This window comes from Centropristis striata, chromosome 20 (assembly GCF_030273125.1).
Source record: "Centropristis striata isolate RG_2023a ecotype Rhode Island chromosome 20, C.striata_1.0, whole genome shotgun sequence".
NCBI classification, from domain to species: Eukaryota; Metazoa; Chordata; class Actinopteri; order Perciformes; family Serranidae; genus Centropristis; species Centropristis striata.
In genome coordinates this window covers 27338080-27364087 of record NC_081536.1, presented here as the reverse complement: position 1 = coordinate 27364087, position 26008 = coordinate 27338080, and the positions used below count along the sequence as shown (strand labels likewise).

The window sequence follows — 26008 nt, the reverse complement described above, 5'->3', positions numbered from 1 at the left end:
CAGCAAAAGTTTTAGTTAATAATGAGGCTGCCTCAGTAATTATTAAGTAAGTTAAGTAACTTTAGTTTACTAGCAGAAATTGAAGTTTGTTTTTTGTACTTCAGTTTTCTCTATGTTTTTACATTATAACTAATGAGCACATATTATAAACTACTGAGTACCAGTTTGGCATTTAAGGCTGAGGTATTTATATTTTCATATTTTTTGTGATGACAGCTGTGCTGAGTGCTCATTTTAAATGTCAAAAGAATAGAGATTTATAGAAGACACAAAGAAACGTGAGACTTTCATTTGTTTTGAATATGTTTGAATATTATAAACATGTATTGATCCTGAAAGGCAAATTGGTTTGTCTAGACACAGATGTGCTGTGGTGTATTCTACCACACTAACAGGGCTCAGCTTCAGCTTTAATATCTAAATTGCACATCCTGGTTGTGTTTAGGCACTGGGCATAGGTAGCGGCTGTCTTCAGCATTGAACATCAGTAATATTAAGATCACAAATTCCTTGTGTAGTAGGCTGCCCCTCCAACATCCCTTTGTTGGGACCACAGAACTACAACAGATGGAATTCGTTCATTTGTGCACTTCGGACTGATTTTAGTGAAAAGGCAACTGCATGATTCATTAGTCAGCCTCTTAGAAAGGAAAGCTGAATCTGTTTGTTCTCTCAACAAAGGAGACGCAGCCATGATGCCTTGCATTTATTGCTAACAGGATGTGTGATAATATAATTGTTCAGAAAGACATGAGATGCCAACCTCTGCAATGAAAACAACTCCAAATTCCTTCAACCTTTACTAAATATTAATATGGTAATTTGGTTATAATTATTAAGTTAATTAACAGTTTATTATTATAAACAGTGGCAACCAATTTAGAGGTGACTTAGAGCAAATCAAGTCATATCTTTTAATATGTTTTAATTATTAATAATTCAGATAGCCATGTAAACACACTTTTGAACTGTGAGACCCACATAAGTTGTGCTCAGGTATGAGGCACCTGTTAACCCCATCACTGATTAAAAATGGGACTGGAGGCATAAATAACAGGTTATGTCTAATAATCAATATAATAGCCAGATGACAAAATATTAATAATATAAAATATTTTGCAAAACAAAACAAGCTCATTTGATAACTAAGAGCAGGAGCTAGCACATTAATAAATGAGTTGTTTATCAGAATCATTATACGGCTGCAGGGAGTTAAATAGGTGATATGCTGGAGAGGAGAAAAACTACTGAGCTAATCCTCATGTCAGACTCGTTCATGTTAGAATGAACAGCTCATTCCTCTCATCTGGATTTAGAGTAGTCTGTTGTGTTGCGTTGTGTTAATTATTTAGTTATACAAGGCAGTTTGGCAGAGCCAGAAAAGGATAAAGAAGGTTGCCTTTGGCAGTATCTCTGGGTCACTGGACCCAGCCTTCAATTCTCAAGTCAAGTCTTCAGGTATTCTAGTCATGTCTCTAAGTAAGTCGTGTCTCTCAGTCCAAGTCTCCAGTGTACAGCTGTGGTGTGTGCATTGGTGGTAGTTTCCGTACAGGGTTGAGGAGGACAGTGAGGAAGAGTTCTCCTCCTCTGATGCTCTTGTCCAGCTCCTTTGAGCCTCCTGGGTATTCGTTGTAGAAGATTGTATGGGTGAACAGACCACAGGTCTGCCTGGGCAACACCTAAAACACAAATGGTGTTTATTTGCATGATGATTTAATAGACACTTTTACAAACTGGGATTATTTTAGCTCAGTAATTACTCAGAGTTAAGACAGTAGAAATCTGGGCAGTTTTCATCAATGGGTCCAGCTACAGCGCTGTGGCCTTCCTGATTTCATATTTGTTATTCTTAACTTTTTCAGATCTTCAAATAAACACAAAATAAGACAATTAATAATCTGAGTGAATGCAAATGTTTTTAAATGATCATTTAATTTATTGTTACCATGTTAAAAAGTAATTCCCCAGTGATCACATTACAGTGCTGTTTTTCCTTAAGCTAGTTACTTCACATTTCATTTTAGCTTTATACATATAGCATTTACCGTTTAATATACATAAAACAAGCATTTCTGATCATTTTTATAATGTCCTCTGTGTCTTAAAATACTGAGGTTAGCTAGTCAGCTATCTGACTTAGTCCCTCTTTGCTTTTCATCAGTTAGTTTGGTGTGCCATTAGCACCATAGGCACTGATTATTATAATTATCATTATTCATCTTCCAGACGATTTTCATGAATAAGTAGTTCACCATGGATCATACGGATGCGGAATGATCGAGAATGGTGTGCTATTTTTTTCAGTTTTCAGTTTTTCACTCATTTTCTAGCCAAAAACAGTGCTAAAAAGGCCCTTTGAAATGAATGGGAGATCGACGGGAACAATAGCTCAGAAACACCTCACTTAAAAATGGTCAAAAATGATTTGAAGTTTAATTGGGTCAAAACACTTCGGACTATATTGGGCAAAATGGGCATTTTGATCATTAGCATGATTTTCATGATATTGCAGTTTAAGTCTTGTGATTTTTGTGAGCTATTCAGACTTTATAATGGGTGTGTATTGGAAGGAATGCTCAGAGCTTGTAGTGGTTGGGAAAGTTTCAGAATTCTTTTGAAAAACCTGCTGGTTCCTGCTGCTTTTTTACTACAGCAATTAAACCTACATCAACTGTTCAGCAGAGCATTATCTTTCTAAAGATACCAATATTGTGTTGTTAGGACTCAGGGTTTTTGAAAAAAGTAGTTTGAGAGGTACGATCTCCATTGAATAGCCTTTCTCAGCTGTTAGATATCAAAAGATGGAGTGTGCTCCTCCACTCCCCACCCTCTATTGCTGCACCCATCACCAGGGCAACTAGCTGAGTGAGCCAGGATAAGATGTGCCAGGCCTTCAAAGTAAAAGACCCACAAAGTAACTATAGCTTATAGTTTAGTAGAATAAAAGCCTGAGATGTAACTGTGGCTTAACAGGAAACCCAGGACAAGGCTTTTTTTTTAAAATAAAAGCCCCAAAAAGTAACTATATCTAATCGTTTAGTAGAAAAAAATGCCTAAAGATCACTGTGGCTAAACAGGAAACTCAGGACAAGGCTGTTTTTTTAGAATAAAAGCCACACAAAGCAAATACATCTAATGGTTAAGTATAATAAAAGCCCAAGAAAGTAACTATATCTCAGTAGTTTAGTAAAATAAAAGCCTGAGAGGTAACAGTGTTTTAACAGGAAACTCAGGAGTATGAGTACTCATTGCGAAGCAACAACTAGTTTAGTAGAATAAAAGCACTTCTATCTTCATTTTTGACTATAAGGTGTGTCAGTGTAGAGCTAGGCTTAACAATGGGAACATTAATGCAAGGCCAGTAGACCAACCTGGATGCCATTGTGAATGAAGCCACGGCGGTATCGAGCTGGCCTCAGATGAGGGTATTCCTCAGTGCTGGTCACCTTGATGCCCCACACAGACTTCCAGGCCTCATAGAGCTGGCTGTGGACTGGGTAAACCCCAGAGTGGTGCGGAGCCACAGCATATCCCATATCTGTTGGGATGCCATGCTCCTGGTGTGGAGGGAGGACAAGATGTGGCAGGATCAGGAGGTGGAGGGGACAGGCAAGAAGAGAAAAGGAAAGTCAGGAGAGTGCAGTTCTATTACATCTGAAGACTCTTTAAAGCTGATATAAGTGATAATCCTTCCACTCTCCATGCCACCGTTCAAAAGTCATGATGCCAAACCCTGCAACACTGGCCATGTCTGCAGTGCATCAGTGCTGCTAACCTGAGCAAAGATCTTGTTGAGTCTCATCTGTTCAGCCAAAACACTGACGTTGTGAAAGAGGTGCGGCTGCATGTGGCTCCACATGTGAGGAAACCACCAGAAGTCCATCCTGTGCTGCAGCAGCATGTCATCTCCCCGATCCTCCTCGTCTGTACCTAACAACATGACGCATGCACACATACAATGAGCATATTTAAAGTGGCATACTCAAATTACACATCCTTTCTACATCAGGGTCAGTTTAAAGGGGACCTATTGTGCTCATTTTCAGATGTGTACTTGTTTAGATGTTTTTTTTCCTACTGTTAAAAGCTCCTGCACCTCTTTTCACCCTCTGTCTATTATAGCCCAGTCTTCTCTGATTGGTCAGTGTTTATGGGTCTTCTACATGTGTGCTCTCACTCTGCTGAGGGATTGACTGTAACTGAGTAAAGTGACACTTTCTGCAGTGAAAAATCACCCATGAAAGCTTTAAAACCAAAAACTAAATAATCTTCGAATCTAACAAGTGTCAGCAGAATTATGATTTGAAAGAGGGGAGAAATTAACAACATTGGCAAACAATTTCACATTTCATTTGTTTATTTATCCACTTATATGTTTAATAAAATCATTACGATGAGCTGCACACAGTGAGGGTTAAAAATGTAAATTTATGGAGGTCATAGCACTCATTTCTACTCCTACCTTCAGATAACCTGAGATAATGGATACAAATTGGGACTGCTCACAGTCGCAAGACGACCTTCATTTGTTATTAGTTCCACCTCGAGTAAAACAGTTTCTGAAGAGTTTTATAGTGTAATCATAAGGAATCTGAATGTTCTTTAGGGACCTTTAGGCCCTGTCACGCAGTGAAGATTTGTGAGAAAGAGCCATTTAGCAATTAACAATGTGCCTATCAACAATTTAGTTTTCAAACCTAAAGGCAATTCTCATACCGTTATTAAACACAACATTCAAACTTGGCCACTCTTCTCGGCTCATTTTTTTATTTTTTATTAATCCCAGCTAGCTTTGTCTGTTTGGCATTTCAGCTTGTTAGATTGGTGTTTTTTTATGTGCTGTGTCCACTTTTTTCATATCATCCTGCCCAAAGAGTGACACAGTGGCAAAAACATCCTGAACACAGCAAACTGAAAATAAAATAAATGGAATATACAGGCAGACAGCAGGTTCTCTGCAGATACAGACATAGCCATACACTTCTATTGGGTCAGAAGTGATGACTGAAAGGCATTACTTTTGTATAAGTCAATATATAGATTGGGTTTTTTTTTGTTTGGGTTTTTTTTTTTTTTTAAGAAAGAGCCTGCATCCCACTATACCCTTTAATTCAAATATTGGTTTGCAATGGTTATTTTGAATTAAATTATTTAGTATGATTAATATTTGTCTTCAGTAAATTCTCTCAATGCAACAATTGGCTTTGGGGCAGTGGTGGCCTACAGGTGCATGGAATACAGAGAAAACATCCCTGGAGAAATAAAGGCAAAGAAAAAAAAATCTAATTTTTACTACACTGAATAATTTTTACTTTAACAACATTGCAGATTGTTGTACTAAAGGCAGAGACGATGGCCCTCATTCAAGACACTTTAACTTTTCCCTTTACACATACAAAGACAAAGATGCAAAGCTGTACTATAAAGGCAAGTATGTTGATATAATAATGTCATATGTTCCATACCTGTGTGATAAAACTTTCCAGAAAATCCCAAATTGAAGGTGAAATTAGGGACCAGCGCTCTCAGCTTGTTTTGAGTGTTGAGCAGTGCCTGTGAGAGAATGAAGATACAACTCACTCTTACTCAGTGTCAACATTATTTCATTTAAGAGTTATTAAACTAGTAGAAAATGATTCATCATTGTTACTTAACCTCAATGCTCTAACAAGCTTAAAGACACATATACACTGCCTGGCCAAAAAAAAAAAAAGTCACCACCTGTATTTAACTAAGCGAATAGGTAAGAGCCTTCCATTAGATAACTACTGCAGTGATTAATGTGTTTCAGCTGGCAACACGTTATTTAACCCTTACTGATGCAGTCAGTAGCTTTTTTTTTTTCTTACACAACCAGGCCAGAAGACTTATCCTGTTGTCATGGAAAAGATGTTACTCTGTACCTCCGAAGGTTCAAGTAATGGCCTGCATCAAGGAACGAAAACCTGGAAGAATAGTGGTGAACCATCATCTGCGAGGAATAAATGTGGTCGGAAAAAGTCTTGAATGACTGTGATTGAAGAAAACGTTTGGTAAAACAAAATTGTAAAAAATCTACATTAGAATGGCTAGGTTTAATAGTTAAAGTAAGAGCACTTCAACACGCACAATACCAAGATGACTCAAGGAATTAGGACTAAACAGCTGTGTAGCCTTATGAAAACCACTTATCAGTGAGGCTAATCCAAAAAAAAAAGCCTTCAATTTGCTAGGAAGCATAAAGATCGGACTCAGGGAAGATACCTGTGGGAGCAGTGTTATGATCTGGGGTTGCTTCAGTTGATCAGGTTCGGTTCAGCAACAATATCTGGTCAGCTGACTACCTTAATATACTGAATGACAAGGTTTTTCCATCAATGGATTTTTTTTTGACCACCACAGAGTCCAGACCTAAACCCTATTGATGTGCTGGAGGCAATACGCAGAAGTCAGACTTTCCCATCATTAATACAAGAACTTAATTCTAATGCAACTCTACACAGAAATAAATGCTCTGACATCGCCTAAGCTTATCAAAACAATGCCACAGCAAATGTGTGCAATAATCAAAGCTCTAGGTGGTCCAACAAAACATTCAAGTGTGACCTTTCTTTTGGCCGGGCAGTGTATTAATAACTGACGTGTGATACATTCTATAGTGCTAGATGAAAAAAATAAATAAAATCACAGTACATTGGAACTTTATACAGATACTTTTGATGAAGATATTTTTGTGCCGATATCTACAATTTATTTTGCAGAGGAATGCGTTTTAAACGAATGATTCTAGTGTTAATATTTTAAAGGGGAAGTTTTAAAAACTGTGGTAAAACCATATAAGCATAAAAAATGTTTTTGTACAAATCAACCCGCACATGAAACATAACAAACCATGAGTTGTTAATATCTTTCTGTGTTGCATTTCAGGAGGATCTCCTTTAACAGACATGGCCAAACCATGGTTTAATTAAAAATTCAAGACCGAAATGTGCATGCAATGAGTGCCAGGCAGGTCACATTGTCATTTATAATTACACCTGTGGTAAAGTTTACCATCATCTGACCTGGTTGTCCTCTGGCCTTTGGATGATTTTTTTTTGCATTGACATTTCAGTGCAATATTGGTGCATAATCCACATAGAAAAGGTCTTGCTTCATTCCAGCTCAAAAAATTATTATCTGAATTTTTCTCAACAATCCCATGTTTTTTTGTTATAAACATACTGATTACAGCTGTTTTATGTATCTCAGCTATCCTTCTTAATTCCAATTGATTGCTCAACAATAGTCATTGTGCATTGGCACTCCTAAAAACAGAGGAGATCATTTAATTACTCTTTCAGTGTGCAAGAATCTTTTTTAGCATACAATCTCATGATCAGCCATTACGCCAAGTGAGAGGCAACTAAAGTTAATGTCGGATCATTTGAGGTCTCTTCTGTGACTATGGCTCACCCACCTCCACGTCTGACACCTTCATACGGGTTCCCTCCTTGCCAACGAATATATCATCCACATCAACCAGGATGTGGCGGTCCAAGGACAAACACAGTCTCTTCCCTGTCAGATAGGCAATGGAGTCTACAAACACCAGCTTGTGAAGCCAATAGTTGAGATTGTTCCCAAAAAGAACTCTTTGAATGCCATCATGGAGCCCCAAGTCCTGGACCACTGTGGCGTGGAGGGCCCGTAATGGGCTGGGTCCAAAATGTGCCAGTGCCTCAGAGGACTTGGTGCTGGCCAAAAGCACTGGTTCATAGGTAGAGTGGTTAGACTGGAAAATGGTCCAGTCATCTCCTGGTAAAGGGCCCTGCTCCATCTGGTTGGGCTTGGTGATGTAGAGTAGAGGAGCATTGGGGTTGATGCGGTAGTCCCTGAGTCCCAGGTGTGAGTGTAAGAAGAGGGGAAAACCTTTGAGCTGTGCACTGAGAAGAGAGTTTTCATTAGCTTTGAAAAAGCCAATGACACCTACTCCATACTCAGCACAGTACTTGTCCAGCAAGTCACGGTTCCACGCATCCAGATTGACATATTTCAAAACGTTTTCATAGATAATCAGTGTATAGCGTCCACGGTTATGCTCTGTTAATGTGGGCATGTCTCCTTTACCAGGAGCAATTTCTGTCCGGTAGTGGAAGCGGCTAGACTCCAATATGGCCACAATCTCCTGGCCCAGCTGGGAGTAGATGCTCTCTACAAACACCAGGACTACAGGCTCTGTCCTGGAATTGTCTACTGCCTTTACTTGTCGTAGTCGGCCCTGACGCTGGGGAAGAAAAAGGGGTGCCCTCTGAACACCTGGCACTCCTCCTGCATCCCCAGTACTGGCTCCCGGTGACATACCCCCTCCTCCACCACAGTCACTGAAGGGTAATGGGGGGGCCTCTTTGATTTTGGGGCTGTTGGAGACGTAGTAAGCTAGGAAGGCCATGGACAGTAAGCAGAAGATGATAAGTGCCAGAATGAGGCGGTGAAGCTCCAGCTGGCGGACACCTCGCATTAGCTTCCACACACCCAAGCCTGCACCTAACATGGTGTTGGAGGAGAGAGGCAGGGCTGGGCAGCAAGCAGCAGTGGTGAACAGGGAAAGACAGCAGAGAGGTGGAGTAAGGGTGAGAGGAGGGGGGAGTGAAGGAGGAAGATTGAGCAGTTGATACTGGCACTGAGCTGTGCTGAGGAATAGCCATTTACACTAGGTCACCATGGCCAGCATCATCCATTACCTGCTCTCTTCTAGCTCTACAGCACAAAAATACACTCTCAGATGACAAATTGAGACAGAGAGAGAGAAGGACGGATGATTATTTGATGGATGGAATGTCAAATATCAGGTGATTAAAGAGGGAGCTGTTAAAATTGAGGCTGAATAAAATCAAACACCAGCATGGGTATGAGAACCAGTTGGGTCCTGAATATATCAGGTCCTTCTTCTGCTTCTTGGTCAGTTCTCTCTTTCAAGCAGTTGTGCAGGTGTGTCCATGTGTAGAAGCTTGTGTAGTCTCTCAGCAGTGGAACTGTCTGTGCTGGTGGTCTGTGATTTGGGGCTGAGCCCCCTCAGGCCACCTAGCCCGGACATCCCATAAAAAAGACACCTAGAAGATGAGGATAGAAATAATTAGAGGCAGGAAGAGGGGAGCAGGGCAAGGTGAAGGAGTACATAAGGACAAGAGTTTTCAATCAGCATTCAGTTCTTATATATAGTTTTCTGTTGGCATTTGACTAATAAGCAGAGTGAACATATTCATGTGGTTTGTAGTGATGGAATTTGTTTCACTTAGGTTTTTCTCTGTGTGAAAAGAAAAAATACCAATGATTCAGATCAAATGACCTGCAGGTTAGAAAACACAAGTCTCACCTGGAAAACACTGAAGATCTAAAAACCTCCTGATCCAAATGTGAAAGACCCCTGTGTGTGTGTGTGTGTGTGTGTGTGTGTGTGTGTGTGTGTGTGTGTGTGTGTGTGTGTGTGTAGTTCTGTATTAAATTCCTGCTGGCATAGTGTTCAGTGTTTGCATATATTGCACCAGATATATACTATTTGTACAAAAGTATTCGGATCGTTGATCGCTGATCGTTGTACCAACAGGGACTGCAATGACATGGTAGTCAAATACCCTTTTGCACCTATAACAGCTTCTATTCTTCTTGGAAGGCTTTCCACAATATTTCAGTGTTTCTGTGGGAATTTGTGCCCATTCATTCTGTAGAGCATTTATACCTTTCTGCAAGCAATATTCATCACACGCATAAAATACCAAATATATACTCAGCTCTGTATTATTTTACAAATTACTTTCTGTCACTTATCAATAAACACGCACCAAATACGAAACATTGAGTTAAAAATAGAACAAGACCCTGGTTCAGCACTGAACTTGCACTTATGTTCAAAGAAAGAGACAAAGAGTGGACCACAGCAAGGCGCACCGATGAGGCAGCTCACTGGCTTACATTTAAAAAACTAAGGAACAAATGCACTTCCGCCTTAAGAAAAGCTAAAGCAAATTATCACATTGACTTAATCTCCAGCTCGTTTACAAACCCATCAAAATTTTGGAAAGCAGGTAATATAAAGAAAAACAAATCATGTACATCTATTCCTCCTATCACATCACTGACTGTATAATAGATAAACCATCTGACATTTGTGATGCTTTCAATGCACATTTTGTTACTGCTGGAAACCAATTTGATATAGTATATCCTGGTCTCACTGGTCAGCTGCTGCCTCATGTGTCTCCAAACCGCCACTGTTCAAACCACACCTCCCTGTTTACACGCAACCTTTTATGTCTTATGCTGTTATCAAAGCACTTCAGGGTTTAGACTGCAAGAAAATCAACAGGTGAGGATAAAATAGACCCTTATTTTTTAAAGCTTGGTGTTCCTTATATAGCAGACCAAATTACATACCTGTTTAATCTGTCCATTTCTTCTGGTGTTATCCCTCAGATATGGAAATCAGCACATGTTTTCCCACTACGCAAGAGTGGTGATAAATCAAACCTCAACAATTATCAACCAATTTCAAAACAGCCCTGTCTCGCTAAAGTTCTTGAATCTCTCAACAATCAGCTCAAAACATTCCTCTCACTAAATGATGTGCTGAGTCCCCTTCAATCTGGTTTAAGATCAAAACATAGTACAGTTACTGCTATTACATCTGTTACAAACAATATTATATGTGCCATAGACAAAGGAAATGATTGTGCCACCCTCTATGTAAATTTATCAAAAGCATTTGATACTGTTGACCATGCTCTGCTACTACAAAAACTCAGTAAGATTGACTTTGACTCTAGTACATGTAAATGGTTCCAAAACTACCTATCCCACAGACAGCAATAAGTGACCCTCGCATCCAACCGCTCTGAATTTTTATCATTATCAAAGGGGGTCCCACAAGGTTCAATACTGGGTCCTGTCCTGTTTACCATTTTCATTAACAACATTACAGCCACTATAACAAACTGTAACGCCCATCTCTACACCGATGATACAGTTCTGTATTGCATCTCAAACACTGCACATTCAGCCATTGAATCTCTCCAGCAAGCCTTCGACAAACTACAACATTCTCTCCTCAATCTAACATTAGTTCTCAAAACCAAATACATTATATTCTCAAGAGACAGACATATTGCTGAAGATGGTCTACATATCACCACTTTAACAGGTCACAGCACTGAAAGGGTTTCACAATACAAATATTTGGGCATCTGGTTAGATCAAAAACATTCACATTCAAATTTCATATTGACATACTTACTTTGCTTAAGTAAATTAAAACAAAAAAACTTCCCCCTGTTCTGTAGGAAACAGATCATTCAGGCTGTCTTTTTATCAGTTCTTAATTATGCTGATGTTATCTATAGACATGCTTCTGCCTCCACTCTCACCTCAGTGGACTCTGTTTATCACTCTGCACTCTGATTCATCACTAGTGACAGTTACTCCACCCATTATTGCATCCTACAACAAGGTGGGATGGGCACCTTTATCGGTCAGACGAGACCTGCACTGGTTCCTCTTCATTTTATAAAGTCTTGATAGGCGACATGCCACCAGACATGCACTTTATTAAACTGGCCACATAGTAGCTATCCAACACGCTGTGGCAGTTTCCTGTATGTTATTTCTTGATGATCGTGAGTTTTTTGGGGGGTTTTTTGTATGTTTTTTGTTATTTTAGGTTGAGAAGGCAGGAAAAAAGTTGTAGTCTGATCTAGCAGCAGGGCGCCGCCATGTCTAATCCAAATCTCGTCTCAGCGATCTCAGCGCATCACAGCCACACAGCAGCGCCTCCTTTTGGTATCTTTACGTGTTAAGAGGTAGGTCTTCAGTCCGATCGGGAGAGTGGGAGGGAGAAATTGATGAAGTAGTGATCAGAGACATGAAGTGGGGTTACGGAGAGATTGGTACTAGAGCAACTCCTGGTGAAGATGAGATCAAGGTGGTTGCCAGATTTGTGAGTAGGTGGTGAGGGAGTGAGCAGAAGAGCAAAGGAGGAGAGAAGAAGCGGTAAGTCTGCTGACTTCTCGAGCTGGATGTTGAAGTCGCCGAGAAGGACAAGTGGTGGACCACCTTCAGGGAAATTTGAAAGTAGGATGTCAAGCTCCTCGTGAAATTCTCCAAAGGGACCAGGTGGGCGGTAAAGAACAACAATGGTTACTGGTGAGGGAGAAGTTATGGTGACAGCATGGTATTCAAAGAACCGTGGGGAAAACTGTGGCAGTGGATGGAGGGAGAACTTCCAATCGCGGTTGATGAGAAGACCTGTTCCTCCACCCCTACCTGTGGGTCTAGGGGTGTGAGTGAAGGAGAAGGCAGCAGAAAGAGCTGCAGGAGTGGAAGAGTTGGTTGGTGTTATCCACGTCTCAGTGAGGGCAAGGAAGTCCAGTGACTGCTGAGCGGCAAAGCCAGAGATGAACTCAGTCTTACGGCATGCAGACTGGCAGTTCCAGAGTCCACCCTTGACGAGGTGCTGAGTGTGTTTTGAGCGAGCGTGCTGCACAAGGTTGCAATAAGTACGATAGGCTGAGCGAGGACTGAAGAATCTACGAGTTGAAACTCTAACCAGGATTGAGTAAGTCCTCATGGTCAAGAGAAGAGGTAGAAAGATGGTACCAAGAGCAAAGCCACCAGCAGCCCCAGCAGAAAAGCAAATTTAAAGCATACTACACCAGAAACCAGAAGCCAGGTAGTTCCTCAAAAATTAAAAATGCACGAGAGATTGTCAGCTTAAAATATAGTTATAAAGGCACTAGACCACACCCCCAGAAACTAAAAAAACAAAGCCTTTTAACAGGCAAATTTCAGCTTAAGTGACTCAGGCCTGTCAGGTGAAAACCACTAAATAGAATCTAATACAAATACAGCAATACCACAGCAAGCAGAAAAGCAAATTTAAAGCATATACTACACCAGAAACCAGAAGCCAGGTAGTTCCTCACCACACCCCACAGAAAACAGTATCAACAGTGTCACTGACACCCGGAAACTCTTTTCCACCTACAAATCACTACTCAACCCTCCGCCTCCTCCACCTCCTACCTGCCTCATCGTAGACACATGTGCATCATTCATTACAGGCAAAGTTGCAGCAATCAGCAGCCAATTCTCTGACCAGCTGACTCCCCACCCAACTCCTAATACTGTGACAAGTAGAAGTCCTACTACATGTCTTTCTGTATCTAAGCTGGGCAGCACTGAATCAGTTGCTAGTACCTCCTTTTCTGGCTTTACACCCCTCTCTGAGAGTGAGGTATCCAAACTGTTGACATGTAGCCGTCCTACTACATGTTGGACCCTATAACAACAAACCTTCTTCAGTCCATTAGCCCAACCATCACGCCAGCTATCACACATGTGATTAATGTGTCACTGTCCTCCGGCACTTTTCCCACTGTATTCAAAGCAGCTAGGGTAACACCTCTACTCAAGAAACCCTCTCTCAACCAACCCTCTCTCAACCCTGCTGAAGTCGGGAACTATTGTCCTGTCTCTCTTCTTCCATTCTTATCCAAAACTATTGAACGGACGGTCGCTAAGCAACTTTCAGAATTCCTCCTACAGAACAATCTTCTTGATCCAAAACCCCTGCTATTCGCTATCTACACCACCTCTCTGGGTCAGGTTATTCGCTCACATGGCTTTTCCCATCACTGCTATGCAAATGACACTCAACTCTATCTGTCATTTCCTCCTGAGGACACATCAGTCTCTGCACGGGTCTCTGACTGCCTCTCTGACATAACCACTTGGATGAAGGCACATCACCTCCAGCTGAACCTTTAAAAACTGAACTGCTGGTCCTCCCTGCTAAACCTACAATACACCACTACATCAACATCAAAACTGACTCCCTGTGTCTTGCCCCCACCAGGGTGGTGAGAAACTTAGGTGTGATGATTGATGACCAACTCACCTTTTCCAGTCATGTCGCCTCAGTAACCTGGTCATGCCCCTTTGCACTTTACAACATCAGAAAAATCAGACCTTACCTAACTCAACATGCCACTCAACTCTTGACACAAGCTGTCGTCATCTCAAAACTTGACTATTGTAACGCCCTCCTGACGGGCCTGCCAGCCTGCACAGTAAAACAGCTTCAGATGATCCAGAACGTGGCGGTGCGCCTGGTCTCCAACCAGCCAAAAAGGTCACATGTCACACCGCTGCTCATCCAGCTCCACTGGCTACCTGTTGCAGCCCGCATCAAATTCAAATCTCTAATGCTGGCCTACAAAGTTGTCTCCAGTACAGCACCTACCCACCTGACTGCCCTGATTCAGGCATATGCTACCTCACGACCATTGCGCTCTTCCAATGAACGGAGCTTGGCTCTGCTCCCCGTTGGTCCAAGGCAATTCAGACTCTTTTCTTGTTCCCCGCTGGTGGAACACACTACGAGTTCCGACCAGAGAAGGGGCGTTTGAATTGTCACACATGTTGCTAGCAGCAGTTGAGTGGGATGATACTTTTTGGCCATGGCTTTCGGCATTTTTTCAGCACCAACTTCATCAGGACATTCAACTTAGATAACAGACTAGTGAAAAATAACTTTCATGTCCAGTACTTTAAACATAAAAGTGGAGGAAAACACACATAGCCCCAGCAAAAGATGTCTACTCCATTACTGTACCATACCAACATCAAAGGAGTCAAACAATACAATTTCTCAAGAAATAAACATTTCATTGGGTACCCATTGAATTCTCAGGGACCCAATCGAATCTCCACAAGCAGGTCCTATGGAACCACTACAATGAAAACAAATCAACATCACTGCAGCTTTAGCACCAAACATATCACAACTTCCAGCATCAGTTCCATGACAGCAATGAAAACATTCTTCCAAACATAAACTGAGGTATACCTGTGTAACGCCTTCCCAAAGCACGTCCCTGTAAGGCAGTGATCATGGGGAAGCTTCCTGAACAAACTATTCATTACAGCTTACCTGTCAAGTCTCAGCTTGTTCTAACACACCCTCGCACTTCTGCCTCCAGGTACGCTTTCCACTGAAACCCCCAATAATGCCCTAAGAACAACTGTTTCTGTAGAAACACACTAACTAACAGCCATATACTGTCAAACTACACAGTGTTCACATTCACTCCAGTCCATTTGTATAACCTTAACGTTCCCAATATTTCTTAAATGAAGTATCAATGTCAGTAATATGTCTAATAATTAATTAGTTTAAACCAAGTATTTCTGCACAATTGCATATAGAGATTGGCTGCACTTATATTATTACATTATACTATTGTAGGATGAGATTTCAGTGATGCAGCTTACAAAGTGATTTGACAGAGAGCAGTTAATCACAAAGGAAAATTATGCCATAAGGCCAAAAAACAATTCTTACATTAAAAAAAGAAACGATTAGAGACTGTGTTGGACCAATCAGTAGACTCTTAGATACACTGAATGTACCAAGCTGCATCTAAAGTTACACCAAACGGTCTGTCTCTGTGAATGGGAGTCACTATCTGATTGTCGCAGGTCACTATCTATGCATGCGTAATTCACTAACTGTGTATGTTACCTCTCTCTGTGCATTAATAGATTAATCATGTGAGATGCTTTGATACAATGATCATGTGCTAACATTGTTTTAAAACTGTGATTACTCTAAATACATCCAAACTAAATACATGTATTCCATCTGCTTAAACTTTTTCTGTCCTATCTAGAGTAAGATTCTATTTTTTATATTTTATATGGACATTGCAAAATCTGTGTCTCTAATATCTCTCAAATCATACCAAAGCAGGAGTTTGTGTTTTGAAAGTTTTTTCCAGGTCAGGTCAGGTACATGGTGTGCTGAGCAGAAAGATAACCGTCTTCTCTGCTTGGTGACATGACGTGTCCACGTATTGATTAAACTGACAAATCAACAGATCGAGAGGGAGGCACCTTCAGGAGGAGATCTACCTACATTCTTAGTAAAACTTTGTCAGGATATAAAAAAGGGTTCAAGGGAAAGTAGACGGGTCCAGACTTCATGAACTCATCAGCCTTTTTGTGTAATCAGGGAAGTGTAAATGAACCCAGAGGTGAGAGAGAGAAATAGGTGTGGATTTTGTGTTGGAGTCAGACAATTTAATTTTAAAGATTTCCTCAATGCATTTCCATAAGTTCACTCAAGATTACAAGTGTGTACATTTTACATCTCACTTCTCTGCTTCAAAACAATGTCGGCATGATAGAGAAACATGCCCGTCTGTCTGCATCAGTCCTGCCCCCATATCATCTGTGTGTGTGTGTGTGTGTGTGTGTGTGTGTGTGTGTGTGTGTGTAAGAGGTGATCCAAACACACTGTTGTATACGCCATTCGCAAGCTGCAAGCTAACATTAGCTAACAATTAAAGTTGTGTTAATTCCAAAAAGCTAACCTCTGTACACTGTAAGTATTCATTACTAACCGTCTGAATAACTTCTTGTCGCTAAACACAAGTGGCTTTCAAAATAAGAGCACAGAAGACTGTCTAAATATGATGCCTCACATAAAACATAAAAGAACCCTTATTCACCTTTACAATAATTCATTAAAATAGGCAATGATTAAGATCAGTGTATATGATGGAATAGTGACATTAGAATGTGTGAGAGGCTACCAAATTTGGGCGTTTTTACGGCATGCCCATGGACCCGCCTAACCAGCTATTTTTCCCCCTTGGCTGGCTACTCCATGTCAGAGTGGAAAGCATGTTAACAGCGATTAAAAATGTCACAGTAGGATAACAATACAGATTCAAGACTATTGCATTTTACTTAAAAATGTACACATTTTTCTCCCAGGGGGGCATGCCCCCAGACCCCCTAGGTTTAGAATAATGTTTTTTTAATGTAAATCAGTATTTTTCTTTGACTTCCACAACCGCCGCTCGCCTTGGGCTCCAGTAGTTCATAGTGGGCTCAGCCCCCCCTCCCCCCTGCATTTAGTTCCCACAGAGACGCATACAACTGATTCGGTTTTTCAACGTCAGACCTCAAACAAACTGGGGTCTGCTGCAAAGTTTGTTTAAAGGCTCTTGAAGTTAGAGGCAGCAGCACAACCAATTTATTTCAGCATCTCAAACAGAGCCATGCAGTCGATTGAGAGAAATGTTTTTCACTAGATGCAAGATGCAGAAGACATCGGCAGCCCACAAACACCCGCTAAAAAGCAGCCAACATTAGTGGAATTCAACATTTTTGCATTGTATTCCATATAACAACAAAGGGGTCTGGTGGAAAGCTATTACAGATGCAGTTCCGTTGCATATCGCTAAAGGGTCGTCATGTTGCATATCGCTAAATAACACTAACGGATACTGATCCACTTCAGTGGTGGAAGTGCCACCAACCAAACTTGCCAAAGCTCAGTAATCAGCCAATAAATCTCTCTCTGTCTCTGCTATAAGAGCCCTAACAAAGAGGGGTTTCAGTGTGTGTGCGTGTAAATGCAACAGGACATGCCTCGAGCCGGAGGAAGTAAACAAACACAAAAAAGAATGTCACATTCTGCACAGAGCCTAAGTGAAGTGTTGGAAAATACTGAGCCAAGTTTTGTGTTAATCAGCAGCACTTCCTGTTTTCACTGCAACCTAGAGAAAGTTGTTCCTCTATAACTTGAGCATATTTTAGATTATCAAAATTCTTTGAAAAAATTTTAATCATGGGATTCAACAGATGCTATCTGTAAAATGTATTGTATAACGGACTGTGAGCCTTGGAGAACTTTCGAAGACTACGTTTTGCGCAACTTGCAATTTTGCAGCACATATGGATTACCTTGAAGGTCAAGTAAATAAAACTAAAAATAATACTCTCGACTCCTGAGTATTAGCAAATAATAAAAATGACCATGTAGGGGGTCCGGGGGCATGCCCTACCACGAGAAAAGTTGAAATTTTCCCCACGTTACTCTGTCATCTGTGACTGCTTGCATCCAAGACAGAGTGATCAGACAGAAATTACAGAGCGCTAGATTTGTTTTGAAAAAAAAGGAAAAAGGAAAAAGAAAAAAGCTTTTATACTCGATCACATGAATTTGATCGTGAGAAGGCAAAATCGTGATCGTGGTTAAAATTCGATTAATTGTGCAGCCCTGCTAAAGCGTCGATCAGTCAATGTGGATGTGGTTATTAAGTTCAAAAAACATATACAGGAGATATTTGTGGGATTCAAACAACTGTCTATGCATAAAACACTTAAACACATCAAACACTAAACATATCAAAAATAGACATGACGTGTATAAACATGCGGGGTGTCTTCGTGAGACAAAAGTCTCACACCCTCAGTGAGAATTGACACATTTAACTGAATGGAATCATATTTGATCCATGAGACGGACGAGAGACAGACATAAAAAAATGCTTGTTTCTATTGGGACAAAAGCATAACAATAATATTCAATAATATCCAAAATTCACATCATAGACACTACCATGAACTATTCATGTAACACATTGCCCACAAACTTTCATTGACCAAACATGGTCTGCCATATACTAGGTTTTGACATAGTCTTGTTGTGGGTGGCAGGTTTCAGTCCCCATGTGTATGAGATTAAGATCCATAAAATGTAATAGTGTTATCAGAGAAATGGAAGTGCTCAGTTACCACAGGGAAGTGCTTGTGATCACAAACACCATGTCTTTGTGAAAACCACCCCAGGGTCCTTTCTCTTCATTATCAAGTGTTCTCTCAGACATCAGTAATACGCTCTCAGGATAGAAGTTCAGCTCAGCACTAATTGGGTTTCATCTTAAAAAGGAACAAGTCAGCTGTCAGAGGGGGACTGACACAAAGGCAAAATGAGCTTTTAGTAACCTCATTGTCAGTGTTTCACTTATTTAAATCCTACCAGGATACCAATTATTATTGTGAAAAAAATGTCATTGATAACACAGTTAGGCTGCTTTTACATTAAACAGAATGACTGGTGATGAATGAATAAGTGTTCATTGTTATGTTACTGTAAGTTAGTTATGTCTTAGGCACAAGATTCTGATAAGTGGTCATGATCATGTTTCCTAAACATGGAATCACAGCAGACGATCATCCTGCAACAATACTAGCTCATTTCAAAAGGTTTTTCTCCCTGCTCAAGGTGGAGCTCTATCACTGTCATCTCTCAGTGTTATCTCAACAACTATTGGCCTGACAGTCACAAAATGTCTTAATGTAGTCAATCCAAGTGGATGATTCCCAATGATTTTGGAAATCCTGGAGCTCACAAGTTATATTTTCCCCAAGACAAACGTATTGGTCTATTCAAATTAATGGACGCAGTCATAGAATTCACTGAGCACATCAGAGTTTAAATAGTTTCTGCTTTCTTTCCTGTGACAGGATATTTTACTTTGCTGATTGAAACCCAGAGCTCTGAAAAGGTGGAACAAAGCACATTATATGGTGTGTGGATGTTTCATGTAGCAGTGAGATGATGAAATACAATCCGGGTAACAAATCAATGAGCAAAGTGGTTTATATCAACTCTTACAGGCTTCCACTGTGATTAAAATCATGTCTATTGTATTGAGATTGCCATGTAAATTTTAGAATAACTATGTTCATGTTAGGAGTAACCCGTTTATGATTAAGAGGTCGTAAAAAAATGTTCTAAAAAAGCTTTTGATGCATGCTGCACTTGCTGTCAGAGGACAGGTCAGGAAGCACACAGGGTTGCAGGAGATTTTATTTGGGTTGTCAAATAAATTTGTAGCTTCTTACATAGCAGCAGCCCAACCTAGGACAGTAGTGGGGGTAAACTTATATGTCATGAGTTTTGAAGTGGAATAGACCTGATGTGGCAATAAAACTTGATTGTTGCTGCCAACTTGTTCCGTTTATAGAATACAGATTAAATGGTATTGAGACGCAATGGGCCTCATTTATTAAATTAATGTCCGACAGAAAAGTGGATGTATGATCATTTCTACAAGGCTCGGCATTTATCAATTTGGACGTGACCGGAGGTCAGGATCAGATCTCAGTCTGCTCTCAGCTCGTCAGTGTGAAGTCCACACGTCTGAGTAGGAGAACTGTTATTAGACTATTGTATCGGCATTCGAAGACCATGCCAGGAGCGCATAAAACTTTTTTTAAATAGTGACAAAATGAAATTAATAATTATATATACAAACAAAATGAATATTAAATATTACCGTTATCCAGCTCGGCCACCGGGGGTGCGTCAGTGTCTCTTCCACCACTGGTTACACCTGAAATGGAAGCATTTCCAATAAGCATAGTGCATTTAAAACATAACCTTCACACACAATTTTCTCAGCAGGGAACAAACACCACAGCTGGACATGGAGAACCTTCGCTGCATTTACTGTCACCCAAATTACCCGCTCGCTCTTTCTTGCGTGTACACACACGCACACAGAATAAATAAGGCTATTTAGTTTGTTTAATAAAAGGACAAGGTAAAGACCTGTTCTATAGGAAATGTAACCTTAAATGACTTCTGTTGTGATTTGGCGCTCTATAGCGGGGCACCCCCCTAATATAATGGTTGGGGAAACACTAGACTATGGTTAGAGTCAGCGACCCTCAGCCTGCTGCCCCAGCATGACAGCAAAGAAGATCACACTGGCCACAACAGACTCAAAACATCCTCAGCATCACCCGGTGGATGTTGAAAGACCTCAGTCTCTCAGAAGAAACGAAACAGTTTCAGCCTTTCTAGTAGATGGCCTCAGTGTTTCTGCTCCAGTCCAGTTTATGGTAGAAGTACACCCCCAAGTATACTCCTCCACCATGTCCACTGAGACCCCCCGGATGGAAACAGGGGTCACAGGTAGAGATGTTCCGATACCATTTTTTTCTTCACAATACCGATTCCGATACTCGGGCTGTGGGTATCGGCCGATACCGCGTACCGATCCGAAACCAGTATGTTAGAAAAAATAATATCAGCCTACACCTGCATGACATGATTATCATTGTGGTAAGACCTGGCTCAGGTTTAACCCCTTGTAAAACATGAATAAATAGAGCAGATTCAAGCCATTTATTTTTACATTTATTTTTAAATAAAACAGTATACAAAACAGTAGTGCAACAGCACCTTAAAAAAATAAATCTGGCGGTCCGGGGGCATCCTCCCCTGGAGAACATTTTTGCCCTAAAAGCCTAAATTTGGTGCCTCTCGCACATTCTAATGCCACTATTCCATCTTAATCATTGCATATTTTAGATAATTATTGTAAAGGAGAACAAGTTATTCTATGTTTTATTTAAAGCATCTTATTTTGAACTTGAAAGTCGAAAGTCGAAACTTGGAGCTTGGAACAACGTTGAAAATTCTGACAGTCGTGTAGACCTTGAACGCACCATTAGCCGCCTGACTTTCTATGTGTGTTGCAATGTAAATAGTATAACTAACGGAACATTACTCCTCTGTTTTACCGACGAGTATCAGAGGCATTTCTGATACTGGTATCAGAACAACTCTAGTCACAGGGGTTTTGTTCCTCTTCAGATCCACATTGAGCTGCAGATGGTTCAGCTCACACAAAGTGACAGAGTTGTCCACCGCAGCCCTGTATTCACTCTCCTCACCCTTGCTGATACATTCAACTATTGCCAAGTCATCAAACACCTCTGTAGGTGGCAGGACTGTCTCTGACCTGAACGGGAATGACTGTGTGAATGACTGTTTTCTGCCGTCCTATCTTTTCGAAAATGAGGGCCAATATCACTATATTAGGTTTCCATCTACGATAGTGACGGCAGGAGCTACTGACCTGCAGTCAGTCCAGGTTGTGAAGAATAAAGACAACAAGTTTGTACTGCAGCACTAACAGAATCAACAGTTTGTTTGGCAAGGATAATAAACAACAATAGTGTGAACCTGACTTATCCTACCTTAGGCTGTTTACTAGAATACAGGATAAAACAAAAGGAACATCATAATCACGTAACACTTCAAAGTTCAAGATTAGGTAAACATGACAGGATCTGGCCAATCACACACAGTGTCAACTTTTAGAGTTTGACCTTCTCAATTCTCATGCAGGGACGAAATGTACACGGTGGGATCCACAACCAAAACCCTACGACACCATTATCTGGATATTCACTATTGCAGAAAAGAGTGATGTTTTTCTTGAAACAGTAATGTAGCTGCATCTTACTTCAGTCATCATCTGCCTTACTAGTCTGATCGATTTCACACCGCTTCTCCAAGCCTCATTCAACTCACTATACACCACACAATACTAAAAAATACACTATACACCACACTATAATATACAATACACTATTCTATACAACACACTATACTATATAATACACTATACTATATAATACACTATGATCAAGCACACACGCAGCATCAATCGCTGGCTGTAGCCAGACCAACAGGCAGAGTAAGAATATAGCAAAGCTTACAGTGGAAAGCCTTCGAACTAGGGCTGGGCAATATGGACCAAAAGTCATATCCAGATATTTTTAGGCTGAATATTGACATACGATAAATATTCCAATATTTTTATGGCAAAGTGAGAGCAAATGTTCAGTCAAAGTGAAAGCCAAATATGTGTGGCTCTGCCCCCAGTTCGTCCAAGGCAATCCAGACCCTTTGCAATTCTTGTTCCCCGTTGGTGGAACCACTACCAGTTCCTACCAGAGCAGGGGCGTCCCTCTCTAGATTTAAAAACCTCCTAAAGACCCAGCTCTTCAGAGAGCATCTTCTTTCCTAGCACTTCACGACAATTCTACTCCTTAACGAATCCTCACTGGACCTTATTGCTGCACTAATGGCTCTTATTGCACTGTACCTTGATAGTTTCCCTTTTTTTTCTCTCCTGTAATTCGCTTTGGATAAAAGCGTCTCCTAAATGACTACATGCAATGTAAATGTATAAAGAATGAAAAAAAATTGAACTATATGGATATATGTGATATGGTCCAATTCCATATCACATTTGAAAATATATATCATATTATATGGATATATTTCCCAGCCCTAACATATATATTTTTATATGGATGTATCGCCCAGCCCTACTATATCGATATATATTTTTTATATGGATATATTTCTCAGCCCTAATATATCGATATATATATTTTTTATATGGATATGTCGCCCAGCCCTAATATATCGATAAATATATTCTTTATATGGATATATCGCCCAGCCCTAATATATCGATAAATATATTTTTTATATGGATATATCGCCCAGCCCTTATATATCGATAAATATATTTTTATATGGATATATTTGCCAGCCCTAATATATCGATAAATATATTTTTTATGTGAATATGTCGCCCAGCCCTATCGGAGCATCCTGCAGCTCTGTGAACGTCACACATCAAAACACTGCCGTTAGCTCACATTCTGGATGAAAAGATGTGCTGAACAAAAAATGGACCACAGTCATTATCAATTATTGCACGGAGGTTGCATCAAGGTGTCATCATATCAAAGTGTCAATACATGAAGAAGATTATCAGACTGAGCAGATGGTCAAACTTTATTATTTCTGCAGCCAGCAGCTCATCATGCTAACAGCTAGCTCCGTAAAGCAACAGTGTCCCCAGACTGTGGCTGATGTTAGCTAACAGCAGCTTCCACTGGCTCAGGGTAACACTCCTGTCTGCAGCTTTACACGTCCTGTTCTAGCCCAGACACGTATGATAAGAGAGATTCCCAGTCCAGACCCCAGTCCTCTAAGCACTGGGAGAACTGGGACCAGCTAGCTACTGAGGCTAACAGCTAACTACAGCTAACTACTCACTGGACTCCGCTCACTAAACTGGCTTTCATTTTCAAACAGTGGCACAAATATGAGACATGTCAGTGATTTAAGACTCACCAGGACTCCGCAGATAACACTCCGAGCCGAGAAACGGAGCAGAACAAGCTTCATAACGAGCTTCAGCAGAGAGTTTAGAGTCAACTTCAGCACGGCGCTGCTCAGCCCGCCATCTTGGATCCGCTGGAACCCGGACTCAACCAAAACTAACACAGCGGGGGAGGTTCAAAACCTGAGCCCGCAGTATTTATGGAAAGGTTGAATCCAAAGACTAGACTCAGGGTATTCCTTGCTACCTTGGAAAGATTTAAGGAATGCCAGGGGTTATGTTATGAGACGTTTCTTCCAGGGTCATAATACTATTATATCGTCACCCTGTTCAAATAATCGCCTAACTCACTTTTTCAAGTTTTGCAGGAAACACAAAAAACTTCACCAAAAGTGTAACATATGACATTTATTGATCATTTCACTCAAAAAGGATGTAACAAAGGATTGACATAGTAATAACACTGTGTGTAAATTATGTAACTTAAGAGAAATAAATGACTTGCAATGCAATGCAATTTTCGAACATGCCTTTGTGAGTTAAGCAAGATATGGTGACACTTTATTTTGAAGGTGTCTACATAAGAGTCACACAAGCCTGTCAGAAACATGACATGACACGTATCATGAGCATTAATGTTACTTCAAAGTGTCATTAATGTTCATGACACATCCCATGTCATGTTTATGACACGCTCATGTCACTCTTATGTAGACACCTTAGAGTAAAGTGTTACCAATATTAATGTCATCAATAAAACACTGATAAACTAAATTGATAACTAAACAATTTCCCTCTAGCTCTTCTTTACTGGGTTCTTATCTGATGCCTATGAATGTGGCAAATTGTCAAAGAAGTGATGATCTTAAAGGGATAAAATCACATGATCTGATCAACTGAGGATGTAGGTGATTTTACCATAGGTGGCCGGCGTCATGAGGAGATGATTTAGGCAAAAAAACAATTTTGACAAAAAATGACTTAGCCGATTATTTTAACAGTGTGACGATATATACATGCTGTGGTCCAGCCACTTTTAAAGAAAACCAACGTTGATACTTCCATTTTTTTTAGCAATTTAGGCCAATTTCTAAACTTCTATTTTTATCAAAGGTTTTAGAGAAAGTTGTTTCCTCACAACTTTTATTTTTTATGAGTCACAACAACATCTTTGAGAAATTTCAATCAGGTTTTAAAGCTCTCCATAGCACTGAAACATGCCCTCCTCAAAGTCACAAACAATCTCCTTTTAGCAGCTGATGGGGCGAGAGTGCAATTTTAATTCTTTTAGATCTCAGTGCAGCTTTTCATACGATAGATCACTCTATTTTAATTAACCACCTCAAAACCTGGGTGGGCATCAAGGACTCTGCACCTGGTTGGTTTTACTTTTATCTTTTAGAAAGAACCTTCTCTGCCAGGGTTCTATTTTAGGTCCAATTTTATTCTCTATTTATATGCTCCCTCTTGGCCAGATCATCGAACGCACAGTGTTTCCTTCCATTGTTATGCAGATGACACACAGATATACCTCCCCCTGAGCTGCTAATCCAAGAAGCCTAGCTGCTGTTTTAGACTGTTTTAGCAATGTGAACTGCTGGATGGCACAAAATCTCCTGAAACTAAATAACTTAAAATCTAAAGTCCTATTGCTTAATCCTCCCATCCACACCAGCTCCATCCTAACATCACTTGGTGCCTATGCCAACAGGGTAACCACCAGGGTAGCCGCCGCCTGTAATCTAGGAGTCATTTTTGACTCAAACCTCAACTACGAAAAACATATCAATAAAGTAGTTCAGTCCTGTTTCCTTCAATTCAAAACCATATCCAGAAGCAAAACTTTTTTGGGGAAAAAATTAACTTATTATACTATTATTATTATTATATATTTTTAAAATATATATATTTTTTTTTTCTTTCTTTTTCTTTCTTCATTTCTTCATTGTTGGTTTCTTATTTTTGCAGTTTTATTCATGCTTGTTCTGTCAAAGCACTTTGTGAACGCTGTTTTTAAAGGTGCAATATATGTATATATATATATATATATATATATATATATATGTACTACTACCCCTGAAACAAAGCGAGTGGTTTAAGCCTGACAGATGTGAAAAAGACAAACACACACACACACACACACACACACACACACACACAGAGAGAGACAGAAACACACTAACACAGACAGACAGAGACACACA

General features: G+C 40.3%; 1 protein-coding gene across 1 annotated transcript in view; it reads right to left on the bottom strand.

Annotated features, from left to right (window-relative positions):
* The window catches only part of ndst2a (N-deacetylase/N-sulfotransferase (heparan glucosaminyl) 2a), a 39376-nt gene extending 15329 nt beyond the window's left edge, over positions 1-24047 (bottom strand). The window contains exons 1-7 of the mRNA XM_059358969.1: positions 23816-24047; positions 20145-20201; positions 7439-9071; positions 5466-5553; positions 3776-3930; positions 3372-3557; positions 1551-1679 (exon numbers count right to left, since the gene is read on the bottom strand). Coding sequence (XP_059214952.1) covers positions 1551-1679; positions 3372-3557; positions 3776-3930; positions 5466-5553; positions 7439-8512 — 1632 coding nt within the window. The 5' untranslated portion in view covers positions 8513-9071; positions 20145-20201; positions 23816-24047. The remainder of the gene's footprint in view (positions 1-1550; positions 1680-3371; positions 3558-3775; positions 3931-5465; positions 5554-7438; positions 9072-20144; positions 20202-23815) is intronic.
* Between the last annotated feature and the right edge of the window lie 1961 nt (positions 24048-26008).